At 35.4% G+C, this 16,732-nt stretch overlaps 3 protein-coding genes and 1 pseudogene across 4 annotated transcripts; 2 read left to right on the forward strand and 2 right to left on the reverse strand.

The window, feature by feature from the left end:
• Window positions 1-1,336: 1,336 nt before the first annotated feature.
• LOC114184397 (uncharacterized) lies at window positions 1,337-2,117 on the forward strand. 2 transcript variants are annotated; one of them, XR_014994883.1, is made up of 2 exons: window positions 1,337-1,543; window positions 1,632-1,841. XR_014994883.1 is itself a non-coding variant. In XM_028071709.2 (2 exons), the coding sequence occupies exons 1-2, from the start codon at window positions 1,342-1,344 to the stop codon at window positions 2,040-2,042; spliced, it is 603 nt and encodes a 200-aa protein (XP_027927510.1). In that variant the 5' UTR covers window positions 1,337-1,341; the 3' UTR covers window positions 2,043-2,117. The 2 variants fall into 2 exon arrangements, 1 of the variants encoding a protein (XP_027927510.1); XM_028071709.2 differs by having other exon boundaries at window positions 1,337-1,533; window positions 1,632-2,117.
• A 1,379-nt stretch (window positions 2,118-3,496) lies between these two features.
• Window positions 3,497-5,655, reverse strand: LOC146886140 (uncharacterized). Its single transcript, XM_085672861.1, has one exon. The coding sequence runs from the start codon at window positions 5,625-5,627 to the stop codon at window positions 3,576-3,578; it is 2,052 nt and encodes a 683-aa protein (XP_085528987.1). The 5' UTR covers window positions 5,628-5,655; the 3' UTR covers window positions 3,497-3,575.
• A 1,554-nt stretch (window positions 5,656-7,209) lies between these two features.
• Window positions 7,210-15,765, reverse strand: LOC114185678 (B-cell receptor-associated protein 31-like protein). Its single transcript, XM_028073546.2, has 2 exons — window positions 14,938-15,765; window positions 7,210-7,922 (listed from the first exon to the last, which is right to left on the reverse strand). Exons 1-2 carry the CDS (start codon window positions 15,221-15,223, stop codon window positions 7,552-7,554), a joined length of 657 nt encoding a protein of 218 aa, XP_027929347.1. The 5' UTR covers window positions 15,224-15,765; the 3' UTR covers window positions 7,210-7,551.
• On the forward strand, window positions 10,181-11,309 carry LOC146886141 (secreted RxLR effector protein 161 pseudogene; annotated as a pseudogene).
• Window positions 15,766-16,732: the final 967 nt, after the last annotated feature.

Genomic DNA, 16,732 nt, shown 5'->3' on the forward strand with positions numbered 1-16,732 from the left:
TTCCCTTGTAAATCTAAATTTTGGATTGGATATACGTTAATTTTAATAGAACATACTTAATATTTTTTTTTTTATATTTTGCTTGTTGAATATCATATATCTATATGTGGTTTATATAATTATTGCACATCGGTATTTTATTGAACTTTAATTATTGTGGTTTTTTTAATTAAAATGTCTCCTTTTATATACAATTTGTTATGTTAAAAATTTTGTTTAAATAGTTTAATCTTATATATGTTATTTATTTAGTGAACTGTTGTACTATATAAGTAGATCGGGATATAGTTACATGTGCAAGAGAAACAACTCAAAAGGAATTGAAGTTTTATCTATGACTTTATTTTTGTAAAAATTTGTATTTATATAAAGAGATTTTGCATATGTTTAATGTGTATTTCGAAGCATTGTGGTTTTATTAGAGTGTTTCTACTTAATTCTATTTTATTTACTGATATAATATTTTATTTTTGATTAAATATATTTAATATTAAATTATTTAATTAATGTTTATATTTATCATTTTAGTTTTTTAAACATTTATCTTTTATACATAGAAACATTTATTAATAAGAATTAAATTAATATATTAAACTGTTTTATTTCATATTATTTTAATTACTTATTTTACTATGATATAAAAGTTATACGAGTTAATATTAATAATATAATTATTAACAATAGTAATAAATTATTTCAATTAAATAATAACAAAGTATTTATAAACATTGATTACGATTTCAATATAATTGATTATGTCATAAATATTTTATTTATGAAAGTAATTCATTATATTAAAATTAAAATTTTAGTATATTTAAATTATGATAAATTGTCTTAAAACCACAATCAGTCGTTTTTCTTATAAATTCAAATTTAATTTTTATATAAAAATAAAATTATAAATAAATATGTTTTTAGTTCTAAACTTTGATATTAAATTAAAAAATTTTAATATTTCAAACGATATAATTTAGTATCAAATTTTAAAAGTAATAGATGATTCTCGTAGTCCAACTACATTACATTACACATCAAAAGAAATTTAATATAGGTTAAATTGTTCCATTGGTCCCTAATTTCGTATGAAAATTTGAATTTGGTCCCTCTTTTCGAAAAAGTGTTAAATAGGTCCCTAATTTTGGAAAGTTGTCTCAATGAAGCCCCTTCCGTTAAAAATGCAGAAACGGCGTTAAGAGCACAGTGACGTGGATATGGTGGACTGAAACGTGTCATTTATATTTAAATTTATTGAAAAATAGTTCAGAATTGCTATATATAACTGCAATTAATCATCCATAAACCCCTATGTTCATGTTGTTGCGTCTGCGTGTGGGGGAAATGTCGTGTGGACAGTGTTCATCCTGCAATGGTGGCGGAAATCAAAACCTAAGTGCGTTGTTTTGTGGTGGAAGTGGGTCTACAGATTTGGGCGTGTCAGTGATGTGCTATTGTGGAGAGAAAGCAGCATTGAGAACTGCAAGAACATTGAAGAACAAGGGCAAAAAATTTTGGGGCTGCCCTAAGTATAAGGTGAGTTTAGGTGAGTTACATGGAAAGTTTGTTTTGAAGAAGCTGAGGATTTAACGTTTTTTTATTGAAGGTAACATTATTTTGTGAATTTGGAACAGAGTGGAAGTGATCAATGTGGTGGGTGCAATTATTTCAAATGGTTTACTGATAATGAGATCGAGGAAAAGGGTTGGAGCAGTCAGAAAATTGAAGGAATGGGTGGTGGGAAGCTGAAAATTGAAGAAATGGGTTGTGATGGGAAGCTGAGTATCAAGAACGTTGAAGAAATGGGTTGTCGTGGGAAAAAGAATGCAGAAAAGGCTGCTGCAGTGAGGTCTGTGGTGGCAAAAGAAATGGAGAAATGTATGAAGTCAATTGAAAACACTGCTGCAGTGAGGTCTGTGGTGGCAGAAGAAATGGAGAAATGTATGAAGTCAATTGAAAATAGGCTAACAGTGTTGACAGTGGTAGTTGGAGTTTTGTGTGTATTGAATATCATTGTAGTGTATGTGTTGGTTACAAAAGCATGAGTCTTTTTTTTAGTTCATGTACGTGGTTTGTGTTGTTATTGTAATGTTTTATTATGAATGAAAAGTTTTCGAACCTGTTGTTTTCGAACCTCTTTTATAAATTTATAAGTAACAAAATAAGGAAAAGAGAAATAAGCTTGAGCACTTAATCTTGATAAACAAATAATGACACCTGGTTATATTGATAAACATGTGCTCCAGCACTCAAACATTCAACATCACAAAAGAAATATGGTCCACCATGTAAACCTGTTACAACACCAAAATAATGGTCCATAAATGGATTTGATGATCCACACAACAAAAACAGCAGCTGCTTTTAAGTGTTTACAAATATGGTTCAAAATAGGAGTTCAAAAAAAAAAAACTACATCAAATCTTGATCCATGTCATGGTTTCCATATGCGTCCCCTCCTTGCATTCAGCTTGGGCCTAATGGGTGCTGTATGACGTGGTGCTTGTGATGGTCTGTTTGGTTGGGCAGATGAGGGTGGGTGTTGTTGAGATGATTGAGCAGAAGGCAGTGGTTGTGGGTTTGGTTGTTGAGATGATTGAGTAGCAGCCACTGATGGTGGGTTTGGTTGTTGAGATGATTGAGTAGAAGCCACTGGTGGTGGGGGGTTGTGTTGTTGGGATGATTGAGCAGAAGCCACTGGTGGTGGGGGGTTCTGTTGTTGGGATGATTGAGCAGAAGCCACTGGTGGTGGGGGGTTGTGTTGTTGAGCTGATTCAGTAGAAGGCACTGTTGTTGGTGGGTTTGGTTGATTGGATGCTTCAGATATTGTCTTCAAATGTGCCTTATATTGGGAGCACTTGCTTTTGTTGTGACCAAGTTGCCTACAAAATCCACATCTTTTTCTTAATCCAGCATTTGTCATCTGCGTTTCATCTTTCCTAAGCTCCCAATCTTGTAATCTTCTCTTCTTCTTTGGTCTTCCTGGCATAATTCTCTTCTCAGGTGGCAACAAATCAGGATATGGTGTTATATCCCATAGATTCTGACCATTGATGGGGAATATGATTGAGGAATAGGTTTCCTCGTAGGTGCTCTTCCTAAACCAAGTAGAGATGAATTCTTCTCCATTAATCCCCAAGAACTTCATAGCAGAAAGAGAATGGCAGCACGGAATCCCACTTATGCTCCATTTTCGACATGTGCATGATGCCTCGTCTATGTTAACCACAAACTTGTCCCCAATTTGTGAGACATGCCTGACCTCAAAGATTTTTTCTGCTGACCAGCTGTGTAAGTGGAAGAAAAATACGTTAGAAAACATGCATGTACATGTAAAGTATTACAAGCAGACAACCAAACACAAACTTACTTAGGGATCCAATTTTTTGTCATCTTTGATTCACTTTCAAACCTGCTATAAATCTTAGGACAGATTGCACGTCTATATCTTTGACACTTTTCTCTGTTGGCTGCCCATCTATTCATCAGGTAAAGTCTGATTTCTTCAAGCATCTTGATTATTGGCTTAGTCCTTGTACTGACCAAGACACTATTAAAAGCCTCTGACATGTTGTTCACTATTGTATCACATTGGGCACCAGGAGTGAATCGAGAACGTGAATTGAAAGGAGTTGGTCTGATATGAATGTTTGTACCTTTTGTTGGTCTGATATGAATGTGCACCCTCCACATAGTTGTTTACCACCTAGATCTTCAATCAATAGGTCTAAAAACCAAGTCCATGCCTCCTTATTCTCCACCTCAACGACAGCATAGGCAATGGGTAGCATCTGGTCATTCCCATCTCTACCTATAGCTGTTAACAACTCTCCTCCGTATTTGCCCTTCAAAAAACAACCATCTAATCCTATAATAGGCCTGCAAGACATGAAGCTGTCCTTACATGCCTTGAAACATGTATAAAACCTCTCAAAAATGGGTTCACCTTCATTTTCCTTGACCTTCAGTTTAACAGTTGAACCAAGATTTGTTTTGAGCAGCTCATGGGTGTAGTCGTACAACCTCTTATATTGGTCTTTAAAGGATCCCTCAACACTTTCTGTTGCTAATGCCCTTGCCCTGTAAGCCATACCTCTGGAAATACCAATGTTCCACTTTCTACTCACTTCATCTCGAATCTCAACTCCCTTTGTCCTTGGATTCTGTCTAACTGTTTTCTCAACTTTTTTACTTAACCATTTAGCATTGATCAAACGAAGGTTAAATTCTCTACTGCAGGTATGGGTATCAACTATTTTCCTCAACTGCCAAGACTTAACTGCTTGCATATAACCACAGTAAGCAAGCCATGGACATTTTGCCTTAGCACCTAGACACTTCACTCGCACTCTTCTCCTATCATTTTTAACTATTTTAAGACTTCTACCATTCTCCAATGCGTAGCTTCTTATGGCTTCAACAAAATCCCCCTTCTCACTAAAATACGTACCTACTTCCCATTGATATTCTCTCATGCGTTTTGGCATTACAAAGGTTCGAAATCTTCCATATCCCTCCCTTTCTTCATTGTCACCTTCATCTTCCTCAGCTTCACCAATATCACTTCCCAATTCTTCGGATACCCATTCATCGTCTGACAACCCCCTGTCCAACGTTTGCGGTCCCTGCTCACTGTATTCACTTCCCTCACTACTATCCATGTCTGTTGTATCAGTTGCCCTCCAATTCCTACTTGGACCAGCAAAGTCTTCTCCTATACCTCCAACTTCAACTTCTATGTTACCCACCAATTCTTCATGATCATCTTCCACATCACCTTCAACATTGATATCAACTAAACCTGCAGTACCAACCTGGCTGTCGTCACTGCTATCATTAGGACCAGAATCATTCCAACTTTCAACGCCCTCCTCTAAGTCTGCTTCAACTTCCTTGTCAACATCAACTTCTTTACCTGCGTCACCACTATCATGTCCCTCGGCTTCATTAACTTCAACTACTTCATCTTCCCCCTTATCATGTTCTGCATGCAACTCAACACCACCATCATGTCCCTTATTCAATTGACCTTCGTTCCCACTGTCATTTCCCTTATTCAAGTCACCTTCATGCACACTCTGAACTCCTTTTTCTCCCTCACCTTCATGCACACTCTGACCTCTTTTATCTCCCTCACCTTCATGCACACTCTGAACTCCTTTATCTCCCTCACCTTCATGCACACTCTCAGGTTCTGGCACACCTTCTACAGTCTCCTTCTCACTCATAATGTCCACCATATTGATGTCATTCCCACCACCTTCAACACCATCTCCATCATGGGAAAAGTATTCCAACATCTCTATAATTTCTGGTTCACACATCTTATGTATCACAAACAGATGAACCTCACCATTTAGCCTAGCTAAGGTAACCATATTCATGGCCCCACGATCATCACACAAAATCTCCAACCTATCCTCCAATACAGAACCACCTCCCACACAGTACCAAAGTTCATTCTCTCCCATATACCCCATCTCCCTCAAAATACCCACAACCTCAAAATAGCTCCAGCGGTCAGGGTCACACGAAAGTCTAGAAACCTCACCCTCGTATTTCAGTTTACCATCATTAACGAATTTCCCTCCATGGTGAAAAACGACGTCAAACTTGTCGTCCCCCATCATGCACAAAAATATATAACCACAGACACCTATATAACCACATACACCTATATAAGCACATACAGATATACAATAAAGTAAAAAACATCCAAACAGAAAAGGGAAAACAATTAGCAACGGGGGGGACCACAGGGGAACACAAATTCGAACATGGTGGTGGGTCATACACCGAACTTTAATAAAGTTCCAATATTTAAACCACAAACAATCACGATCAGACTTCGCTTTCCTAATAAACAATCAATTAAACGGTTGTTGCCTACAGGAATGGGAACTTCGAGCTGAGATGTTTAACTCACCTGACACTTCACCACTTCCACCGAGATCGCAATTCCAATACAAACACTATGATTTCAGCACAGTTTCCAGCACAAACCCTCGCGATGCTTCGGTTCGAAAGCCAATTTTCCAACACCTCTTCCTCCGATTTGAAAAAACCCTAGACGAACCCTCAATCCCAATTTCGCCCTTTCAGTTTTATTACAACCCTTTCACTTTCAGTTTTATTACACACCTTAATTACAGCTTAATCCCAAAAGCAATTACAGCTTAATTACAGTTTTATTACAACCTATTAATAACAGTAATTATTAAACCATTTCATATTTCCACGTGTACCACATTCAGTATGCCACTTCACTGTTCAGTTCCGTTCACCATATCCACGTCACTGTGCTCTTAACGCCGTTTCTACATTTTTAACGGAAGGGGCTTCATTGAGACAACTTTCCAAAATTAGGGACCTATTTAACACTTTTTCGAAAAGAGGGACCAAATTCAAATTTTCATACGAAATTAGGGACCAATGGAACAATTTAACCTTTAATATATTTAGGTAAGTTAAAAAAATTAAATCTATTAACTTTTTAAATTAAAAATCAAAATGTATGGATTTCAATTTCGGGATTTAAGGACTACTGAGATATTTAACCAGTTAAAGTTAAAATAATTTAACAGTAACTCCTCCAATCCATATTCAACTGGCTCTTCAATGTGGAATTGCAGGCAAAAACATGAGGAAAAAACAAATTATATGATAAAACAAAATAATTTGTCCTAAAAAATAAAAAAAGAAATCTAATCTCTTAAATTGGTAGTTTTTTTTTTTTAAAGATGATATATTGTATTTGCTTTTAATGATGAATTATTTTTATGAATCTAATACTTTTCATAATGTTTGAGAAAATAATATCTATGTGTATTGTGAATGTCAACTCCTTGATATTAATAAACTTTTTGAATTTTATTAATAAAAATACAACTACATTTTATAGTTAGTTGAGTACCTATCAAGAATCTTCGATGTATGCCAAAAAAAATCTTCTTATGAGTGTATTCCAAATATCAATTATCTTTTCTAGGTTCATTCACATAGAACTTGTGACACACACAAACACATATCAGTCTGAAATAACACACTCAACCTAACTACTTTCTATTCTCATGTATTTGTAAGCAGAATTACTTAGCTAAGAAATGCATTTTACGAATTTCTGACCTCAGAAGCAACTAATGCAGGTTTCAGAAACTACGATATCACTCCAAACACTTGTTTTTATGCATAAAATGGTACAGCAAGATGAACTTCAAGGCACAATTATAATGTTGAAATTCTACAAACCCTTTGTAATTCCAAGTATTTGTCCACCAATAATCTTCAGCTGAAATATATGCATCCAATAAAGACAGTAAAAAAACAAAATGGTTCATTTGTTACACAATGATCTGATAACTAAATCGAGAACAAACTAAAAAGAACTACAAAACTTATAAATTTAGCACAGAGCTCTTTTGGTCAATGCTGCATTTTCAAAAAGGACCAAAAGATGTAATTTTTTTCCAAAATAAAGATTTTGCAACCTAACCAGGAACGGCCCTGATGAAATCTCACCCCAAAATTTGTTTATCAATGCATCTCAGCCATTCCTCAACTCTTGTGTCCCAGTGTTTGAGCCTGCAGATTTTGATTTTCTTCTAAGAGTCTGTCATATTCAAGTAGTAGATCTGCAGCTTGCTTTTGGAGAGAAGCAACATGTGCTTCAGCAGTCTCAACTTTCTTCTCCTTCTCTTCAGATTCCAATTTTATCTTTTTCAAACTTTCGGCCACCCGGGAAAGTTCTTCCTTAAGCTGTTTTATCTCCTTCGAAGCTTTCTCATCCTTTTCGTTAAGTTGGACAGTTTCCTTCTTAAGGTTTTCTAGTTCTTCGTTTGATGTTCGTGCATTACTCCTTAAATTAACAAGTTTTTGAAGATAATGGTGGATTCTATCAATAAGAAATCCAAGGAATAATGTAAAACCTGCAAGACCAAAATAACTCATTTAATACAAGGTAATCTAGTTTAAGATGTATGCTAATGTTTGTGTCAATGTTTCTGTCCCATTTTCTGGTTTTACAAATAACAGCAAAAATGTCACTTTATTTACTGTTAAGATTTGTTTAATAATTAATGAAACCAAAAACATTTCCTTAAACTAAACTGGTCCTAAAACACACAAGAAAATTGATGACCAGTGTCCTCACGGCATTCAAAACAAAGAAGGTCTAGAAGAAAAGAGAAGATTGGATAGGCATCGATCCTCTTATGCACTTAATTGCAGGCTAAACTTGTTGAATAAAACACATCCTAATAATGCTTTGAACTGCATAGATATTTCTTCAACCAGATGATCGTGAAACATGAAATCAGTAATACCATAAAATGATGTTTCATATTATCATTCAATCAAAGTCCATATATCAGCTTATTCAACTTTACACACTGATTACTGAGTTGTTCCGAATACTGCCATCAGAGTAGTCAAAATCATGATCATAAGTAAGTTAGCAGAATATTATGATTTTATAAAGACTGAGAGCAATCACAATTCCAAGTGGCAGCTCATTTTTTTCTGAGAACTCTGGGATTAAAGGATCTATCAAGTAAGATCACCAAAAAATGTACAATCCTAATGTCCTTCTTGAAACATTTTTTTATTATTTATAAAACATATAACCCAAATTTATTTGCTTCATTTGGCCCTCTATTTTCTTAAGGGGTCAATGTAATTTTGAGTTTTTTGGTAACTTATATCTTTTTAATTAAAGAAGGGAAATAATGATCCATATAGTGGAAATTAAAGATAACATTAGTGGGAGTCAATTACTAATGGATATTAAAGATTACTCATTGAGAATTAATGTGAAATTTAAAAGATTTTCCTTAATTCATCCTATAAAAGGGTATACTCGTAATACAATAGAAAAATATATGAAATTTTATAGAAAATTGCAATACACAAACAAATATATGAATTTTGATAGAAATTTGCTTTTTGTGAACTTTTTGGAGTTCTGAAGTGTGAGAACCCAAATTTGATGTTATAAAGGGTAACATGTGGCGATCAACTTCAAGACTTATCATTCACTTTCTCATTCTTTTTGTGTGATATTAATATCCTTCCCCAAACTGCACATCTGAACGGTCCCCCTGCCTGTTTGCTCATCTTTCTTCCTCCTTTTCATTTAATCTTTCTCTCTTCAAGATTCAGGTAAACTTAGTTCGTTTTCATTTCACTCCCTTCATTTTGTCTTCTTTCTCTGTTTATGAGTTCACCTAGTTTCCTCTTGACCAATTGGGTCCTTCTTGAGTTTTGTTCTGGACTTCTGGATTCATCTTCTTTCGTTCCAAGTTCATATGTCAGATTATACACAACATGTGTCAACTAATGTCCAAAGTATAGCACACCAAGACACTAGACACACACATATTGCCTATTTTTCACCTTTTCTCTAAGATGATAATACTCAGAAAAAATGAGAGATGTTACATTTTAATATTTTATTTTAATTTAAGTTAGCATTTCTATAAGTTTGAAAGATGAATATTTCTTTTAATCATATCATTGCATTTGCTATAGTCACTCTTAGGGATATTGCCTAGATAGAGGATATTCTAGATCGATTCTCAAAGAGATTTATTTCTATATAGAAGGTGTTAGATGATATAATATTGTGTTTAATAGTTGGGCTCAGCCCATTATGTATTTCTGGGATTTGGTCCATTATCAATATAAATAAACTGTCCTTTGTGTAGGGTTTACACAAGGGAGATTAATCCCAAAACCCTATTTCATCTTATTTTACATGGTATCAGAGCTTAGGTTAGTTTACTACAGCCACCGTCCCACCGCCGCTCATTGCCGTCGCTTCTGCCGTCATCACCATCGCCGCCGCCTCCGCCGCCGCCGTCGCCGGAGTTGCAATTTCGACCGACGACCAGACGGTTTTGTTCGTCTCGGCCAGGCGACTCCAACGCCGCAGAGATCGCCGCCATCGGAGTTCTCACGCGCCTCCACGCGCCGCCGCAAGCTCCGGCAGCCTCCCCCTGGCAACCTCCGGGTTTTGTTGCTCAGGGGGAGTCTTCTGGATTGGTTTGTCGTCTTCACAAATCTTTATATGGCCTAAAGCAGTCTCCTCGGGCCTGGTTTGGAAAATTCAGTAGTGTTGTTCAACAATTTGGCATGTCTCGCAGTGAAGTGGATCATTCAGTTTTTTATCGTCACTCTAGTACTGGATGTATCTACTTAATAGTGTATGTTGATGACATTGTTCTCACAGGAAGCGACAACCTTGGCATCTCCCTCTTAAAGCAACATCTTTGTCGTCATTTTCAGACCAAAGATCTTGGAAAACTCAGGTATTTCTTGGGTATTGAAGTAGCACAATCCAATAGTGGTATTGTCATATCTCAGAGGAAATATGCATTGGATATTCTGGAGGAAACTGGGTTAATGAATTCTAAAGCGGTAGAAACACCCATGGATCCTAATATTAAACTTCTACCTAAACAGGGGGAGCCTTTCTCAGATCCTGAACAGTATAGACGGTTAGTTGGAAAGTTGAATTATCTTACTGTTACTCGTCCTGATATTTCCTTTGCTGTTAGCGTGGTGAGTCAATTCCTTAATTCCCCATGTGAAGAACATTGGAATGCAGTCATTCGCATATTAAAGTATATCAAAAGCTCTCCTGGAAAAGGTTTACTATATGATTCCAACTCTGATACAAAAGTTGTATGTTATTCAGATGCTGACTGGGCAGGATCTCCTTCCGATAGAAGATCTACTTCCGGATATTGTGTCTCAATTGGTGATAATTTGATCTCTTGGAAGAGCAAGAAACAAAGTGTTGTAGCAAGATCTAGTGCAGAAGCGGAATATAGAGCTATGGCTTTAGCCACATGTGAACTTATTTGGCTTAAGCAATTGCTTCAAGAATTGCAATTTGGAGATGTCACTCAAATGACACTCATATGTGACAATCAGGCTGCTCTTCATATTAGCTCTAATCCTGTCTTTCATGAGAGGACCAAACACATTGAAATTGACTGTCACTTCATTCGAGAAAAAATCCTATCCGGGGACATCAAGACCGAGTTTGTCAACTCAAGTGATCAATTAACAGATATTTTCACTAAGTCTCTTCGAGGACCTAGAATTGATTATCTTTGTAACAAGCTTGGTACATACGATTTGTATGCACCAGCTTGAGGGGGAGTGTTAGATGATATAATATTGTGTTTAATAGTTGGGCTCAGCCCATTATGTATTTCTGGGATTTGGTCCATTATCAATATAAATAAACTGTCCTTTGTGTAGGGTTTACACAAGGGAGATTAATCCCAAAACCCTATTTCATCTTATTTTACAGAAGGTATTCATCATTTCCATTTTTTCTTGATTTTGAATTTTGTGATGACTGCCTTTTGTGCATATGGAGATGAACAAATCAATTCAGAAGTGGAAGCACCTGACACCGGCATCCAGAGCAGTCATCTTATTGGAGGTTGGCCTGTTCCAGTTAGATGTTAATAGCCCTCTCGAAGTATATCCCTCATTACCATCAACACCAAGTCCTTATTGGTTTGAAGAAGATGATAGCTGTTTCAGAGTAGGTTTGGAGGAAAGAGTAAAGTATCATTCTCTCACCCTTTGTGTAGTGTCCTACTCTAGATTGTGGAAGTGGATGTTGGCATAAGTGTTTCTATAGAAACTGGAACAGAAACTTAGTTTTAGAAGTGGAGTTTAAGCCTAATTCAATTCCACAAAACCGGTTTGAAAGATGAGGTTTACACCCCACTTGTATATTGTGAATTGGTCTTGTCTTTAGTCGATGTGGGACTTCCAACATACCCCCTCACGCCGAAGTATATTCATCTCGTGCATGGAACTAGAAATTAGTGGGTGATCCGTTAGCGGCCCAATAGCAGATGGAACAAAATGTCCAGGAAATCTTGCTAGGATAGGCTCTAACCTACCTCTGATACCACTGATAGGTTTATATATTTCATCATATGAGTTATAGGGTTATAGAGAGATTATGGTTCTATATATTTATATGACATGAGTCTTACACATATAAAGTATTTGACATCACTTTTACCCCAAAACCTTAAGACAATGGTATTATGGGCCTTTATTCTTATATGTGTTTAACTTTGTCTTTTCTATCCAATGTGAGACTTTTGACTCACACTTGGACTATTTCTAACAATCTCCCCTCAAGGGTGAGTCCATCTTTTTTTCCTTTTTCATATGATATATTTCCCTTCAGGTGTATGGTGACCCCTTTTTCGTTGTTATGGTTATGTCAATCACTTTGGTGACCCCTTTTTTGCTAGTTATGTAGTCAGTCACTCTGAACCATTGCCTCTAATACCATGTTAGAAGTGGAGTTTAAGCCTAACTCAATCCCACAAAACCGGATTGTAAGGTGAGGTTTACAAACTAGAGATAAGACAATTTCATAATATATATATAAGTAGGGTGTAAACCTCACCTTAGAAGCTGGTTTTGTGGGGTTGAGTTAGGCTTATACTCCACTTCTAACATGGTATCAGAGCCAAGTTAGAACCTATACTAACGAACTTTCTTGGACATTTTGATCCACCCGCTATCGGCCGCTAACGGACCACCAATTTCTAGACCCACACACGAGATGTATATACCTCGGCATAAGGGGGGTGTTGGAAGTTTCACATCGACTAGAGATAAGGCAATTTCATACTATACAAGTGGGGTGCAAACCTCACCTTACAAACCGATTTTGTGAGGTTGAATTAGGCTTAAAGCTCACTTCTAACACTTAGGAAAGGTGATGTTTACAAAAAAGAAGAAAGACTGGATTGTTGGTTCTCAAGCAGTATTCACCAAACTTCCACATTGAGTAATATGAAAAAGGAAAAAGTAGAGAAAACTATATAAAATGAAGAGTTGATTTGATTGTTGTCACTTTAACTTTTGTTGAGTCTAAAGAGGAGTAGCTAGTTGTGTGTCATGAGAAAGTTTGAAATCTTTGTTAGAAGAGTTGTAGAAGAAAGTTTATCATTTTTGTCAGAAAAGTTACACAAGAAAGGTTGTTTTTTCTAGAAAAATCATTTTATGCTCTTATTTATAGATGTGTTTATGCTTGAAGAGATTATTTTTCTATTTGTGATTCCCAACATGAGTAATGTATATCTTCAAAATGTAAGATATTACAAAATGAATAACTATGGTTCTTCAAGGGACCACATATATTTTCACAAGCCCCCACTTCTCTGCACCCAAGTGTATTTTTATACAAATCTTTCTTGTTTGAACTATGTGTGCTGACATGGTTACTATCTACCACATCAAATGGCTCTATTCCCATTTCATTATTTGTTCTCTCAATAGGAACTTGGTATTACCTCTTAATTAGCTAGCTTTAGAGGGCGGGTTCCACAATTGCTTGGGTACTTAATAATTGCTATCTGAGCTGGTTGCCGATGTCTTAGGACTGGTGCTATGATAGGAACTTGGGTATTGTGAGGTGCTGAAGTCCCACACTGAGTATCAAGAGTGGGTTCCACAATACTCTTTTTTGTTCTTTCTAGACCGAAAATGAATTTGATGGATCAAAAAACTCGACAAGATTGATGGAGAAGTGTATGTCCCATATTGGTTTTGAGCATGGTTGGAGTAACTTCTCCAAAACCACTTCTAGGAGAGAAAAATAAGAAAAAATAAATAAATAGACTTTTTCATAAGCTAAAATTAGTTCATGCACAAGTTAAAATAAGAATTTAGAAAAGTAGTATGAGAGACCTTCTACAATTAGTTTAAGCACAAACTAATTTTAAGTTATAGAGAAATTAATTTCATTTTTTTTCCCATAGAAGTGTTTATGGAGAAGTTTGTCCAAACATACCCTATGTATTGAGGAACTAACCCAACCCTAACGACATTTCTTTTAAGAGTGAGTGAGCTCTCATATTATATTAGAACAATATTAATAAGTTTGTGATATTAATATTCAGTAGTCATCTCAAGTGCATCACAAAGTTACCATGGTGAAAGATCAACAACAAAGGAATTAAAGAAAATATCTCAAACTCAGGAGTCATGCTTAGACAAACTTATATCTATGATGTTTGTTAAAAGGATGTGTTAATCAGAATCATCAAGAAATCAATCACAGAATAAGGCAGACTAAATACTATGAACTATTACTGCTATCCATGCATAATGCACAGAATTTAGGAAACAAAAACTGTAATCTTCAATGAATAATGAAGAACACAAAGAACACTACTCCACTTACAGTGGAAATTCAAGATCCCAGGACAATCCTCTTCTCACTCCCCCCCTCCCCCCAAAACTCAATTTATATTCTCGTATTGCAATTCCATACCCCTGTAACCAAAACTCTAAGTAAATCATTTAGGTTCAATACGACAATTAAATTCAGAAAGATCAAGAATCAGAACAAAGTTGGGCAGTAGTGTGAGACAAAAGGATCCTTTTAGGTGTCAATTTTGTAATAGCAACTTAATACCGAACATTATTCCTTCTCTGTTTCTTTTCAAATTGAAGAGATTGATTATGGATATATATTGTAAGACAAGTTCAATAACAGAGCAACAACATATAATTTTCAGAGGCCTCAATCAAACATTTATATAGAGATATTAATAAATTCGACCATTTATTCGTGAACCTGACACGTTGTTTATAGAAAGATACCACCAACCTCAAAACCATGTAAAGAAGAATGTTCTTCTACTATCTATAAACACGTTCTTTTAGTCTAGAACTGATAAAAATGGTAAGCAGAACAATGCATCAAACACTGACCAATTTTAAGGATTTCATACAACTAAGACTTTTCTTTAACCGATGCCTCCTTAAGAAGGGTCAAACAAAAAAAAAATGCGCGCCTTAAAACTATGAAAAATCATGAAGTGTATATAATTAGCACTAAACCAGTCAACAAGGATGCAAATAACCCAGATGAAAGAAACATGAACGCACCCATGAGGGAAGCCTCCAGCAAGTGAGTTCTCCACAGAACTTGATCCATGGGCGACATGGTTCCAAGTTTAGCACCTTTGTTCTGGATCTTGACAATGCTCATGAGACTTGAAAGGAGAATCACAGACATGGTACCTGCAATAGTTTTTACTGTAGCTGGACCCTTCCCCATCTTCAACTGATCCAGGCTCTTTATCACAAGATCTCTCAAAGGTCCTATCTTCACCAACAAAAGAAATGCCAGAACCCCCTCAGCAAAAATCACCAAGAACAACAGCTGAATCATCCTTTGCTCCCTCAACTAAAACAAATGCCCCCCACTTCACTACAATTGCAAAAATCCTTACTTTTTGCCAAATAGGGTGATGTGATATCACTTAGGTTTGAAAATTAAAATCCACCCCACAAGCAAACTCATGCTTCAATATGAAAACCACACAAGGCTACCCTTGAACTGAATTGAAGGAAAGACCCTCTCAAGTCACACTCACGCAGACCCGTTTATCCCTTTGCTGAAACTCAGACAACCACACAATGACCCACATGAATGTGCAAACGAAAAACGGATATGCAGCATCAAAGCTTGAGTCTTTGCATGAATTAATTTCGAGGGAAAGACTCAAAGTTCCAGCACCGATGGTTGAAGCAGAAAGAGACAACGTTTGCAAATGTCTTTAAACCCTTTACAGAGAGACTCGTTCGTGTAGAGGGTTTGATCTGAGTATGCGAAGGTTCCAAAAATGGGTTTGGTACGTTGAGAAAAGAGTTAAAGAAAAAAAAAGAAAAAAAGACCAGAATTGAGTCAAGCATCTCAACAGCACCGCCCCCGTGTGAATGTGAAGTCTTGTGTTTCGTGACATGTCAATTTTTTCTTTCAGTAAAATGAAAAAGAAAAATTACTTTGTTTTTTTTTCTTCTCAAGATTTCCACATTTTCGAACTACTAGTCTATTCGGCAGAGAGACATTAATAAAGCCTCAGTTCAGATATATTATTCTTCCTTTTGCTACATACTCATGTAAATGGCGGTAATTGAAACAGAAAGAGATAAATGAGATGGGAAAAGGGAGTTCTACCAATTAATTTAGTTGAATCTGAAAATATGATATAATTTAAATAGGAAAAAATATATAGTGAATTGAAAAATTAAATTATAATATATTTGTAAGATAACATGTGTATCTTTATTGAGATTAAGTATATTAATTATCAATTTTGTATTCATAAAAATGTGATTGAAAAAATTGAAATATATCTTTTTAAAACAACTAAATGTTGGTTTATTATGTGCTTACTATAAATTTATTTATTTTTGTTAATTTTATTTTTATAAAAAAGTGCATATATGTAATAATAACTAGATTCTTAATGAAATTCTTTAAAACATCTCTAATGTAGGAGTCATATTCTAGGATTTTAGGAATGTAAGTTTAAAATTTGAATCTTATAATATATTTAATCGGAGGTTGTTACCATGGCATAAAATTTAAAATCATAACTTTAGGAGTTATATTCTTTAAAGTGTATATTTTATAAGACTTTTATTTTGACATAAAAAGTGTAAAGAAATCTTGAAAATATGTAACATAGTGAGACTTAAAAAAAATCAACTAATCTTGAGACGAGTCTTGAATTAGAGATGATATTATAGGAATATTCATCATTTTATTTAATTAGAGATTAAACAAAAAGATAACAAAATAGGTTAGGCTTGATGGCTGACGTGTCAATCTGTTTGGGAAAAAGTAGGTCAATCTAGGATCTTGAATCTATTAGCATGTATTAACTCGACTTGT

Source organism: Vigna unguiculata, chromosome 5 (assembly GCF_037176805.1).
Source record: "Vigna unguiculata cultivar grain cowpea cultivar isolate G323 ecotype 2 chromosome 5, ASM3717680v1, whole genome shotgun sequence".
In the NCBI taxonomy this organism is placed as follows: domain Eukaryota; kingdom Viridiplantae; phylum Streptophyta; class Magnoliopsida; order Fabales; family Fabaceae; genus Vigna; species Vigna unguiculata.

What these genes read in the sequence shown, in the direction of transcription:
- LOC114184397 (XM_028071709.2), top strand. Translation starts at nt 1,342, where the DNA reads ATGTCGTGTGGACAGTGTTCATCCTGCAATGGTGGCGGAAATCAAAAC. An exon ending in GGGGCTGCCCTAAGTATAAG is followed by an intron (nt 1,534 to 1,631) that starts GTGAGTTTAGGT and finishes AATTTGGAACAG; the next exon opens with AGTGGAAGTGATCAATGTGG.
- LOC146886140 (XM_085672861.1), bottom strand. Translation starts at nt 5,627, where the DNA reads ATGATGGGGGACGACAAGTTTGACGTCGTTTTTCACCATGGAGGGAAA.
- LOC114185678 (XM_028073546.2), bottom strand. Translation starts at nt 15,223, where the DNA reads ATGATTCAGCTGTTGTTCTTGGTGATTTTTGCTGAGGGGGTTCTGGCA. An exon ending in GCTGGAGGCTTCCCTCATGG is followed by an intron (nt 7,923 to 14,937) that starts GTGCGTTCATGT and finishes TTGGTCTTGCAG; the next exon opens with GTTTTACATTATTCCTTGGA.